The 13,917-nt window shown below is 42.0% G+C and overlaps 1 protein-coding gene across 2 annotated transcripts in view; it reads right to left on the bottom strand.

The window, feature by feature from the left end:
• The window catches only part of ZCRB1 (zinc finger CCHC-type and RNA binding motif containing 1), a 364,751-nt gene that overhangs the window by 257,836 nt on the left and 92,998 nt on the right, over positions 1-13,917 (bottom strand). For both annotated transcript variants that reach the window (XM_044087452.1, XM_044087451.1), the window contains exons 4-5: positions 11,697-11,808; positions 11,485-11,592 (exon numbers count right to left, since the gene is read on the bottom strand). In XM_044087452.1, coding sequence (XP_043943387.1) covers positions 11,485-11,592; positions 11,697-11,808 — 220 coding nt within the window. The remainder of the gene's footprint in view (positions 1-11,484; positions 11,593-11,696; positions 11,809-13,917) is intronic.

The following is a 13,917-nucleotide window of genomic DNA, read 5'->3' on the forward strand; positions in this document are numbered from 1 at the left end:
TAAGGAGACAGTATGGTGCGACTGAGTTTGTCCGCCAGGATGTTGGACTGTCCCGGAATGTGCGTTGCAATAGGAAAGCGGTTGGTGGAGATCGCCCATTTCCACAATCTCATAGCTTCTCGACAGAGTGGGTAGGACCTGGATCCCCCGTTTGTTGATGTACCAGACCACCGACATGTTGTCTGACTGAACTGCAACTGTTCCTGTAGGAAGAAGGCTCTGAAGTGCTTGCAACGACAACAGCACTGCCTTCATCTCTAGAACATTTATATGCAGTGAGGTCTCTGTATCATTTCACGTGCCTTGGACCGTCCTGCCTGCATAATACCCCCCCCCACCCGAGGCGGGAAGCGTTCGTGGTCACCGTGGCTAGTGGAGGGGCCATGGAGAAAGGGCGTCCCGCTTGGAGGTCCGGTGATTGTAATCACCATGCGAGAGCCCTTCTGAAAGCCTTGTTGAGGGGAATGGGGTGACAGAGGGTATCGACGGAAGGACCATTGGACTTGGAGAGTCCACTGCAAAACCCTCATGTTCAGGCAAGCCATGGGGAGCAAGGTAATTGCGGCCGCCATGGAGCCTAGCGCCCTCAGGACCAATCCCGCCGAGGTAGCCGACGATAGTAAAATGGCCCACACATGTAGCCTCAGGGTGTGAAGTCGATCGGTGGTTAAGAAGGCTAGTAAGTTGTTGGTGTCTAATCTGGCCCCGATAAAGTCTATCACCTGAGTCGGGTTGAGAGAGGATTTGTCCATGTTGATGGTGATCCCCAACCGGGGGAGCAAGGTGGAGAAAGTAATTCCTTTCTGAGCAGAGTAGATGCCTTGTTGGGGCGGTCAGGAGCCAGTCGTCTAGGTATGGAAACACCTGCATTCCCTGAAGCCTCAGGTGGGCCGCTATCACTGCTAATACCTTGGTGAACACCCTGGGGGCTGAGTGAGACCGAAGGGAAGGACCCTGAACTGATAATGACTGGCTCCTAGCCAGAAGTGGAGAAACCTCCTGCATCGCTTGTCCATCAAAATGTGGTAATACGCATCCTTGAGGTCTATCGAGCACATCCAGTCGCTCTCCCACAACAGGGGGAGAATGGATTGAAGGGTGACCATCCAGAACTTCTCTTTGGTTACTGACAGGTTCAGGAGGGAGAGATCGAGGATTGGCCTTAGGTCCCCCGTCTTTTATGGCACCAAAAAGAACCTGGAGTAGTAACCCGATCCAAACTGGTCTGGGGGGACGTGTTGGATGGCTCTTTTTCCTAAGAGCTGCTGAATTTCCGCAGCTGCAGCCTCCCTCTGATCGGGTGGGATGTCGGGGAGGCATTTGGGTTGGTGAGGGGTGTGAGAGAAGGGAATTTGGTATCCTCTGGATATGATGCGAAGCACCCAGCGGTCTGTCGTGATGGACTCCCAAGCTGTCAGGTGCCTCGAAAAATGTCCCCCGACTGCCTCCAGAGAGGAGCAGTCGGGCAACCCCTCAGGGTCGCTGGGTGGGCCGGTCAGAGAAAGCTTCTCTGGACCCACCATTCCTCGGGCCCCCTCTGCCTCTAGGGCAGCGTCCACCCTGTCCTCCTCTGCCACAGAAGGACTGGGGGTCCAGAGCAGACTGGGATTGTTGCGACTTCCGGAACCACATCTTCTGTCCCTTTTGATTCTTGGAGAAGGACCTCTGGGGAGCAGAGAAGCGGACTCCGATGGCAGACAATGTCTTCCCGTCCTTTTCACTCTGGACCAAAGTCTCGCGAACGGTCTTGCTAAACAGGCAGAACCATCGAAAGGGGCATTTGCAAATGACGCCTTGAAGGGTTCCGCGAAATTGCAATGCTGGAGCCAGGCCTGACGCCGCATGACGAGGCCTGTTCCACTGGATCTAGCGGCTCCCTCTGTGGCATGGGACAACAGCCGCATAGAGGTGTTAGACATGGACCTGAGAGTGGCCATCCAAGTGGAGTACAACCGCTTGTCCTCCACCGACATGGACTCCGGGGGCGACGCAGCGTACTCTTTGATAAGGTCCCACTGCAGTCGAATAACATGTGCCATGTAGTTCAGAGACCTCACCGAAAAGGTCGCTGAACTAAAAGCCCGCTTCCCTAAACGGTCCATCAAACCGGACTCCATGCTCGGTGGATGGACCGAGGGGCTCCCTGAGCTAATTCCCTCTAGGTGGCCACCGCCACCAACATGGCATCTAAGGGGGGACCCTTGCTCTAATGGGACCTGTCGGAGGGCGGACTAAGGATTTTATCCGGGCGTTTGGGGACTGGCTCCACAGTGTCCGGCTCCTTCCACGCCCTAGTGGTAAATAAGGTCCACTAAGGGGTCGGGCGGAGGGGACACCCAAGAGGTAGATGGGCCTGCTTTGAATGCCTCCAGGAACACAGATTTGTCCAAGGAAGCCTTGGGGGCAGACCACCCCCCTCTTATCCTGAGCATTTCCATGATGTCTCCGAAGGATACATCCTCGGGGGGTGACCTAGGGGAGCCTTCCCCTTCATCCAAATCCGTGTCATCAGTCAAGGACTCGGGGGAGTCCACGAGCCTCCTCTTGCACTTTCGCTTGTGAGGAATGTCCTCGGGGGGGCTGTCCGAGGACGGTCTCACCAGCCACGTCCTGTTCCAAAGGAACGACCTGGGACATTGAAGCAGGCTGTCCCTGGGGCCGGGTGATGGAAGCCGGACCCAACAGAGAGGGAGTGTGGGGCGGAGCCGAAGCAAGGACCGGGGGCCTGGAAGCACTCGACAGAGCCCTCTCCACCACATTGAAGGCCGAAGGAGAGCCGCTCTCTCTGGGATCCGAGAGCAAACCCTCGCTTGAATCCGATGGACGGATCGGGGTCGGCGCCGAAGCCATCGGATCTGACGGACCAGTGTGCTCCGACCTAGACGGAGCTGAAGACTCACTGATTCCCTCAGATCCAACGCTCAGCCCACGGCTCCGAGAGCCCGGATCCGACAAAAATGGACCCGACAGGCTCGAGGGAAGAGTCAGCGCTGAAGTACCCGATACTGTCGGCGCCGACCCACCTCCGGCTCCAAGGCTGCTAGACTCCGAAGGCTCCGGACCCGGGAAGCGGGTCGGAGAAGGAGCTAATCAGGGCAAAGAAAGGTGTCGAACTCCCCCCCGGGGGGGGGGGGGAGGCAGGAGCACTCCCATCTGCAGTTGGGCCTGGAGAAACCTTTGCATCATCCGGTCCAAATCTGCGTCGGAAAGGCTACGAGTCGATCTCGATGAGGCCACAGAGGTTGGCCGGGAATGCCACCTCGATGACCTCGGAGATCGGGTCTCCTCCTCCTCGGGGCCTGGTGAGAAGAACGGAGACCGGATCAGAGAAGGAGGAGACAGGGAAGCCCTGGAGGGAGAAGACCACTTTGCCAGGGGAGCCAAAGCAGAGGCCTCGACCCGCCGCTTGTGGTGCTTCTCCCTCTTTTTTTTCTTTCCTGGCCTCCCTCTCCTCCGGAGCTGCAGCAGGAGTTCGAGTCCCGACCGGTGGGAGAGAGGCAGGAGTGGCCGGAGCAGGGGAGGAGGCCACAGAAGTACCGGAGGCCAAAGCCGAATCCGGGGGCAAAAGTCCTGCTAGGATCAGCTTCGACCTCCGGTCCTTCAGTGCCCTGGGATTGAACGCCACGCAGATGGAACACCCAGAGGAAAGGTGTTCAACCCCAAGGCACCGAACACACCGAGTGTGGCCATCCGCTGGGGAGAGCTTATGGCCACACTCGGTGCACTTAGAAAAAATGGGTTTTGGGGCCTCAAACATCTTAAAAAAAAAAAAAAAAACCCACTCGTTAGGGCCCAAACACACAACACACAGAAGCTACGCACCAGCGAAGGGGAGGGAGGGTAAGTTTAACTAAAAGGTATCAGTTAAAAAGGGAAGACTGACCACACAAACACTCTCGTACACCTAAAGGTAATAAAAAGGTTCTAAAAACTCTCACTAAACACTCAGAAGACCCTACGAACCAGGAGCTCAAAACTTTAGCTGCTGACAGAAGCGCGGCAAACTAGATCTGAGGTCAGACAGGGATGGCAGGGGATTATGGGTGAAGGGGAGGAGCTAGGAGCTCAGATCTAAGCTGTGAAAGATTGCCGGCTCGGATCCGAGGTCGGATCCCAATCCCATAGGTTGCTGACAAATGAAGTCAACTACTTCAGATCTTGTTTTTTTAGCCTTTATCTTTTTATAGTTTAAAGCCTGGACATGTTGCAACTAACAAAAAGTATTGTAATATCTTTAACATATACAGTCGTCACTAAGACTCTCCCACCTCACATTTAAAACACCCCTGGCTGCACACTATAAAAAAAACTGCTTGACAATAAAATAAGCAGTTTTCATCATAACATTTTTTTTACACAAAGAACAAAAAATATTTTACTTAATTACTTTTTCAGTTCCTTCACTGCCCTTCTAAACATTAAGAACAAATTGGGGATATTACGCTTTACAGTTCACCCATCAATTTGAGAGAATCAACAAAATTCCCGTCTTTCGCAATCATTTCTTGTCAAGCCACAACTCACATGTTCAATCCTATATCTGATGACAATGATGCTTTACAGTCTCTCACATATTCTTTAACTTCACAACATTAATCTGTCTTCATCCTAATGATCTCCATCTCCCAACACCAGTTTCTGGTTCAAGTTTAAATAACTCCTAACTCTTCTAGCCAGCTCCTGTGACTTTCTCTGTCACTTAAGTAGTTTCCTTTGGAACTATGGAAATGTTTTACTGTCATTGTCTCAATGAGCTTTGTTATTGTGAGAAGAATGTGAAGCTTCTGCTTGTTGGATTACTTTGTTACTTCCTCCTAAACCTGGTCTGCATCAAAAAATGTCTTAAGACAGCTGGATTCAGAAGCTTGAATCTCACACTTGCCTCTGAACATTCCCTGATTGCTGGGATACACTAACTGGTGTATGGTAAATACTCAGGAGCAACTCTTTCTGTTGGTATGACTGAATTTTTACTAATATATGTCTTGGCTGCCTTCTCATGGCCAGATATGGAGCATACACAACAGCTTATCCCATTTTCCCAGCTTTTTGTTATCTTACTTTATATATTCCTTCAGTGTTTCACTTATTTTACACACCTCTGAGTGCAGCAATGTATTTTTCCTCTATGTTGCTAAAAGCCATCTCCTGTACCAAAGCTGAAACTTGAACTGTTTTTGCTGAAAAGCTGCAAGATTCTTTCCAAACTATTTTAGTCTCCTTTTCTTGTTGATTTTTTTCTTAATGTCTTTAAATTTCTTCTTTGGTGGGATCCAGGAAATGTAGGCACTAGTCAGTAATTAAATCTTACCCACACTGATCGCTTTTCCAGGCTTTTTGACATTTTTTTGGTTTTCACACTGGGGGGAGCTCTAATCAAACTAATGATCACTGTGCAGCCATCTTGGAAGTCACAGTTTAAATATTAATCCCACCATCTTAGTTGATGGGCTGCTAATTAGCTATGAGATCAAACACATAGGGTATGATTTGGTAGTACCTTCTCATCTAACAGACAAGTCACTGGTGGTTGTCCGTTTGGGCTCTGTGATGGTTCCCATTTTCTTCGGCATCTACGTCTCCAATTTGAAGACAGATGTTGAAAATTTGTGGTTGACCAGGTCTACAAATTACCACAAACTTTGTACAATTACTAATCCCTCATTCAAAAACAGTTAAACGGAGTCAGCACCCGATATTCTGACAATTACATTACTAGTGTAGTTGTATTTGGGGAGAAAAAAGTCTTTTACCACCAATTATCATATAAATAGAATTCTGTGTAAGGTTGATGTATTATTAAAGATTTAGGCACTTTGCCAACAAGAAATTGTATTGCAATCTTCAAGTAACTATTACATTAAAGAAATCTTCTTTTACTGCCTGGTTAATTGTCAAAGGTACATCCTTAAGATCCAAGATGGTCTTAACCTTCAAGTATTCCTCCATTATTAGGTCAATCACTGAATAAAATGTACCAACTAGCACGTATCTTACCAAATACATACCCCAACTTGAAGATCTCAGTGCTTTCTAACTAAGACAAAGGGCTACATTCCAATCTTGTACAGACTCCAACACAGAGGTCTCCATCTTAAAAGGACATTGTATTACTAATTCTTCTTCATTTCAAGAACACTCGTTCCAAAACTCTCAAATTACACTGCAACATAAACAGGACATTCATTACTCAAAGAATTCCCTACTTGTGAAAAAAGTGCCTTATGCTTTATATAAACATACCATGGTTTGTTACAACTCCAAGTTTCTATTTGGCATCAGTGATAGGGTGCAGAAGGAAACTTCTTGTGGGAATTGGGAGAATTTGTTGGCTATGAAGGGATTTTATTGACAATTCAGACTGAATGCCACTGTGTCTCCTGGTCTCAATGATGGTATTAATTTAATGCCCCTTCTTAAACATAGGGATTTTAATATGTATTAGGTTCATAGTCATGGGGGAACTGCAATTTAATAGTAGAGATATTCATGGTTTAAGGGTGGGTTTATTCCTGGCCATGTATTCCTGTTTCCTCAAGGTTTTGATATTGTTTGTATTATTTTTTTCGCAATTTTTTTCTTTTAATTTTAGAGAGGATAAATTTTAATTTTCATGTTTTGTATTTAGCATTCTATTGTTCCTGTTTTTTCTCGTTGTCACTTTTTAACAATTTATATGTTCAATTGCTTGATTGAATTGATAGATCATGTGACCTAACGATTTTTAAGAAGGTGAAACGAGTGTGTAATTTTATTCTGAAGAAGTCCTTACTGAGTCAGTATGAAAGCGCTTAATAAATCCTTTTGTTTTGTCTGGAGTATTGGGCGGTTATTTCTGGCAACCTTTCCACCTCTGGTTGTTGTTGGTTACTAATGTCTGGGTTGGCAATAGGTACGCTGTTTATTTTTTATTTGGTGACTGTTTACAGCGTTTGAAATTGGCTGCCTGTATATGTGCTATTAAGATGTAGCGGTATTTATTCTGGAACCTTGACTGGTTTTTGGAAATAGCCCTTACTCCATTTTTTGGATTTTTGTTAATACTACTACAACGGCGGCGGAGAATGCAGGAATGTGCTCTGCTGAGTTAAATGCCATTTCTATGGATCGTTTGAATACTGCTACTGAGCCAGTTAATGAAGAGAATTTAACACAAATAGTGAAACTTCTTTCGCAACAAGTTTCTCAGATTCAATCTTCATTAGATAGACTTCAATTCCCAGAAGTCTTTGCTACTGGTTACCAAAGGAGTACCACGATGAACAAGAAAGTGGATGTCGTTGTCAGATGGAAAAGACAGTTGCAGCAGAGGGATGGACATAACACTGCTAACCGCAATGAGATTCCTTGTGGGCAGATGTTTAAAGAAGAGAAAGGCATTTCCACAAGCTTGGATATTTGGTTTATCCGAGAGTTTGTTTTTAGTAATGGCTCTACAACTATTACCCCAGCACCAACCGGAACCTTTGACTTCCAAGAGAAGCTGTGTGTTTTTGATAAAAAGAGAGGCAAGGTACGTTGCTTTACAGTGTGGCAACGCATACCTTGCTGAAGGTATTACATTTAAATGAGTCCCAAAGGGACTATGTATGTATAAATTCCCAAATGGGGTGTTTTATGGACAAGAGGAATTAGAAGAACTGTTAAGTATGTTTGACCAGCATGGTCTCAAACTAATTCAGTTTATTATTAGAATTAATAATAAGCATATACAAAAGTTGTTTGGTGAGATTAATGAACTCAATATGCAGATTTCTAATAATGCTATTTTTTCTATTTGTGAGAATCAATGCATTATTTTTGAAAGGATTGAGGAACAGGTGAAAGTTAACATGGCCAGCAAACAGAAGAAACAGCCTAGAGATGCCTTAGATTACAACCACCACTTAGCTTACCCATTCCCAAGGCTTATTTTACAAAAAATGTGGAAAACTATACTGACAGAAATGAGGAAGACAGGGATGCAGTAGGTGGGAATAATATGGGTCCCTAAAGATACCCTACTACTCATAACAACGATGATAATGTGATAGCCCCTGACGATGAATACCCAACACTGCGGAAATCTGAAAGGATTGGTAATAAAGCCCAACTACACATTAACAACAATTGTTTACCCCAGCAATTTCAACCAGTTGGGAAACAGTACAGGGGGCAAAAACAGCAGGAATAAGTTTTAGCTGACAAATGTATTATTGAGGCCTTTGGGGGAAAATGCTAAGCATTCAAGGATTTAATATTTTAACTACAGTGCTTTAACAGTTGATTTTACTTATTTTTCCCTGTTCAAGAAAGGTCTCAAGTTTGTTCTGAACCAGAGATCCAATGCAGCAAAATTATCAGAACTTAAATTATATACTCGAAAATTAAACATTTTAGGATCATGTTTCAGAACCTGGACAAGAATAATCATAGTAGGGATGATTTTAGGAGAAAAAGTATGTTTAACCCACCACTAAACCCCCTACTAGATAGTGATAAAAAATTTGTGATAAAGAAATTTATAAAGCCTTTAACAGCAGAAATAGGCAGTTTTACAATCAGAGTCAAGATGAAACTAAATTACTACAAAAACTTGGGACGAATCCTAATATTAGAAGTTATGAAACCTGATAAAGGGGGTTATCATGGACAGTATGGATTATGCAAGTTCAATTGGAGAATTGTTACACAACATGGATACCTACGAGGTTACTTCCATGAATGAGTTTAATATAGCCAAGAGGAAATTGGGTTTAATGTTAGAGGATGCCTTATTTCAATGGGTGATTAATGAATCCGTGTATAGTTTTCTTGGGAACGATTACCCTAACATGCCAAATGCTTGTGGCATCCCTAAAATACATACAAATACTAATACCCCACCTTTTAGACTAATTATATCATCTCATAATAGTTCCACTTACACTCTGTTTTTTTTTTATTTACGGGATTCTAAAGGAAATTTTGGAGCCTGTCACGTACATTCTTAAAGATTATTGGGACTTTCTTAGGAAAGTAAAACATGACTACTACTATTCAGACACTTGTAGTTTTGTAACCATTGCTGTAGTTGACCTCTTCACCTCCATCCCTAATCAAGAGGTATTATATTTATTTCATGATGCACTGTGTGAGCTTTCGCAATTAAGTAACAATTTGATTCATTTTATTATGTTACTTATGGAATTTGTCCTCAATAATAAAATTTTTTCTTTCAGTAGGAACGTTTTTTAGACAGGTTAAGGGTGTAGCAATGGATGCATGCTGTGCACCCATACACGCTAACCTTGTTATGTTTTCCTGGGAAAAGAAATATGTTTTAATTCAGAATTCAATGATTATTGCTGCCTATATTTACAGTACCTTGATGACGTCTTTATTTTATGGAAAGTGAATACTAAGAACGTTGACAGATTTTTGAACTACATGAATGAAATTTGTTCATATTTTATGTTTACAGGCATGACATCTGCTAATAGTATTGACTATTTGGATGCCACTATTGTCAAGATTATACCAATTGTTGTTTTATATCAAAATTATTCAGTAAGCCCACCCATTCTAATACTTTTTTAGACTACAGTAGTAATCATCCCTACCATATCAAAAGGAATTTGGTGAGAGGTCAAATGATTAGGGCGGCCCATACATGTTTGACTATAGATGATTTTAAGAGCAAATTGAATAACTTATTTCATATGTTTGATGAGAGGGGTTACCCTTATGATATTGTTTGGAAAAATGGTACAGAAATTCTTGAGGGATGGGGCTCAAGATTTAAACCCATTTTAGCAAGTAATGCTGAGTTCAGTTCTATTAAGCATACTAATACTGATGTTAATTTTGAACACACTGTGGTTTTACAGTATTGTGCATATAGTAAAGATATTAAAACTATATTAACTAAGAATTGTGTCTCATTTCAGACCAATTCTGATTTTATACAGAGGTTAGGGGACAAGCTGCATTTTATTTTTAAGACTGATGCTAATTTAAAAATTTTTTTGAACATCCCATTATCAATAGGGTAGAGCAAGCAAAGAGGTACATATAAGTGTGGAAGTTGTAGTCCCTGTTGTTTTATTTTAACAGATTGTGAGGTTGTGGTAGGTAGTACCCCCCCCCCCAAACAATTACATTAAAGACAGAGAATTGTGGGAGTTCAAGGTTGGTGTATATCTCTGATTGCCAGGGTTGCCAATTTTTTTACATTGGTAAGATGGAAAGGGTCTGGCCATGTATTTCTGTTTCCTCAAGGTTTTAATATTGTTTGTATTATTTTTCCACTATTTTTTTAATTTTAGAGCGGATAAGCTTTTTATTTTTATGTTTTGTCTTTAGCATTCTATTATTATTGTCTTGTCATGTTTTAACACTTTTTATGTTCAATTGCTTGACGGAATTTAATTGATGGATCATGTGACCTAACGATGTCTAAGAAGGTGAAATGAGTGTGCAATTTTATTCTGAAGAAGTCCTTACTGATTCAGGATGAAAGCGCTTAAATCCTTTTGTTTTGCTTGGAGTACTGAGTGCTTGCTTAATTTCTGACAGCCTTTCCACCTCTAGTTGTTGTTGGTTACTAGTGTTTGGACTGGCCATATGTACGCGGTTTGTTTTTTATAAACAGGACATTCATTACACAAAGAATTCCCTACTTGTGAAAAAAGTGTCTTTACATGTTAAATAGTGTAACAAAGCGTCCTTCAAGTTAAATCTTGACAACTGGATGGGTTCATATAAATTTACACAGGTGATTAATAGCGAGGCCTTTATCAAGAATGGAAGTAACTTGCTGGTGATAATTCATAGGGTTAATTGTTATCCTACAGATGTTTGCTTAAGCCTCCTTCCTAGGACTAACCTGTGACTCTACAAATTAAAATTCTGTTCCTTATCCACTTAACACAGGAACTCAAAACAAAAGATATACACCTACAGACACAATAAAAACCTGCTAACAGTTTTAGTTTTCAAGGCTCTCTTACATGACTACTGCCTAACCTCTTTTCCTTGATAAACTATTGAAGGAAATGTCAGCAACTGCTCTATTACATAGTGGATCATGGTGTGGGAACTATCTCAAGTTGCTTTTTCTTGAATAATGCGTCAACATTGTTTTCCTACAAATGATTAATGGCCCAATCTCCGGAGTCTCTTTACAAGCTTATACCGGACAGTGAAATAATTTAATAAAACAAGAATACAAATATATTGCTAGTTTTCAGCAAGTTAGATTACCACTATTCGTTCATCATTCATTTTCAGTTACTGCTTTTGGTATGCTATGTGTTGACTTGCATGGCATGCACGTATGCATGTGTACTGACATAAGTTTAATGTTGGAGTGTGCAAAAGGTAAATTATGAGCACCAAGTGAAGAGGCCAGTAGGAGTTACTGGGTCAATGCAACAGTTAAGTAGGCAGTTCTATGAACTTTAAAACTCTGGTCAGCTTTAAACACAATCTGTTTTGACAAAGAACCACAAAATATCTACCTACCCCACACTCATAACATTTTGATTTGTCCATATAGTTGCGTCTTCTGATGAATTCGGCTGCCCGTCCATTGTCAATAGCAATACTGGCTTTTAATACCCTGCCAAATAGCTAAAACAAGATGAAAAAATATGTTATGTAGATGATTTACATGTTTTCTCTGAAGATAAAGACAAGGAATGAAGGCTTCAGAAGGACAAGTGTAAGTGAAATACCTGTTTATTGTTAAGTGCCCTGGCACAGTTCTGTGCAGACTCCTTATTCAAGAATAAAACAAATGCTACTCCTTTACTTCTTCTGGTCTCTTTGTCCTTTAGAACAGTGACTCTGAAAAGAAATGTTATGATGGAAGCTTATTGGGTAGAGCATTTAACAAAGCACATAACAAAATACCTTAACTGAATTATACTTTCCTGACAAAGATACTGGGAAACATAATAACTGAAGGAAAACAAAGACAAACGGAACACAAGTATGGTAGGTTGGTTATGTCAAACTCTGCATTTTTTTTTGGGGGGGGGGGGGTAAATCAGTCCAATTTTCTTACCTGTGTGAAGAAAAGCAGGCAAAGCTACCAAATCTAGTGTACCTGTGACTTTTGATGTACTAAATTTTAATATACTAGCAAATTATAAAAGTTGATAGAAAGTTCACAGCAACTGTTTCTATAATAGAAAAAGTACAACAAACCAACTATGGCATCCAGTAATGAATATGAATGATAGCCACTTTTAGATTAATTCTCTGTAATGAAAAAAAAAAAACTTTCTAAGATCCCAGTAACCGATTGCCAAAAGTTCTTTCTTGTGACACTAAAGAGAGAACGGTCTAATGTGAAAATTAGAAACATTTCTCTGCTGGTGTATCACCACAAAGATACTTGTCTCTCTAACGCTTCTGATTTTGATACTTCAAAGTAAATCTTGCAAAACATAAGCTAGATTACACCCGGCAGGACACCAGACTTCATATTATGCCAAGGTAAATAGTCTACTATACTAAAAAAAAAAAATAGCTGCAAAAGAATCAAATATCCAAAGCAATTCTGAAATGATACAAAACCAGCATATAGGGTTGGACTTCCACCACCGGCACCAGTTGGTCTATAAAAAGGAATAAGGTTTAAGGGTTTTTGTGTCTCTTCCTTCTTTATTACTTTATTTTTCTTTTACGGTTTGTTTCAAATGCATTTATTCTGCTGCATTTCTTATTGCTTGTTAGTAGCCCAATTAAATTGTAATTGTTACTGCAAGTGTCTTCGTTTTGGTTAAAGGACTTGGGCTTCAAGTCAGTTATTTTACATTAAGAAGGTTTACGGTCTGCACTCCTGTGGGAGAAGAGGGCAGCCTCTTTCCTTCTGAGCCAGGAATTGCTGGGTGATGGCCTTTTGTGGTTGTTGTTCAAAGCGTCTTTGTTCCATTTTATGCACTTGGGTTCCAAACCAGTTATTTTACATTAGGAGGATTTGTGGTCTAGACTCTTGTGGAGTAAGAGTATAGCCTACACCCTTCTATGTTGGGAATTGCTGGCTGAAGGCTCTTTGTGTCCGTTATTCTGAAAGTGTCTTAGTTCTGGTTTTAGTACATGGGCTCCAGTTACTTTACATAGGAAGAGTTGTGGTCCGGACTCTTGTGGCAGGAGTGTGTGGCCTACACCCTTCTAAGCTGGGACTTTTTGGTGAAGGCTTATTGTGCTTGTTCTTATTGTGCCTGTTATTCCAAGTGTATTTATTCTGGTTTAAGCACTTGAGTTCGAAACCACTTACTTTACATTAGGAGGATTTGTGGTCTAAACTCTTGTGGTAGGAGAGGGTAGCATACATCCCTCAGGCTGGAAATTGCTGGTTGTAGTCCTATTGTGTTTATTAGTCTGAAGTGTCTTAGTTATTATGAAGTGTCTTAGTTCTGGCTTAAGCACTTGTGATCCAAAACCAGTTGTTTTACATTGGGAAGGTTTGTAGTCTAGACTCTTGTAGTGGGTAGTGTAGCCTATTACTCTTCTATGCTGGGAATTGCTGCATTATTTTAACTGCCTTCTACTGTTGTGACTGTGACTTTATGCATTTTTAATTTCTAGTATTTCTGCTTTTTATAGTAGAGGCTAGATTCAGACTCACTGAATCTAGACTGTTTGGTACCACTTGAGCACTAAAAACAGCTCTTCACTGAGATACTGAAATATCTGAGGCATCCATTGCTTCTAACTATAAATGCCTGTTTTTGCTCCAATATTGCACTTCTAGTTTATATTTACATTCCACTGTCTGAATTGTCTGAACTATTTTGGTCACATTTTACTGTATACTGTACTAATTCAGCTGTAGCACTACCTAGTTCCAAGTTTGCTATTTCTGGTCTGTTTTGTAATGTCCGAGTATCAACTTCAAGCCACCTTTGTTGGTAAAGGCCCTTTTGCACACTTGTGCGAGGAGAGTGC

This window comes from Protopterus annectens, chromosome 11.part0, assembly GCF_019279795.1.
Source record: "Protopterus annectens isolate FY-2018-M chromosome 11.part0, PAN1.0, whole genome shotgun sequence".
NCBI classification, from domain to species: domain Eukaryota; kingdom Metazoa; phylum Chordata; order Ceratodontiformes; family Protopteridae; genus Protopterus; species Protopterus annectens.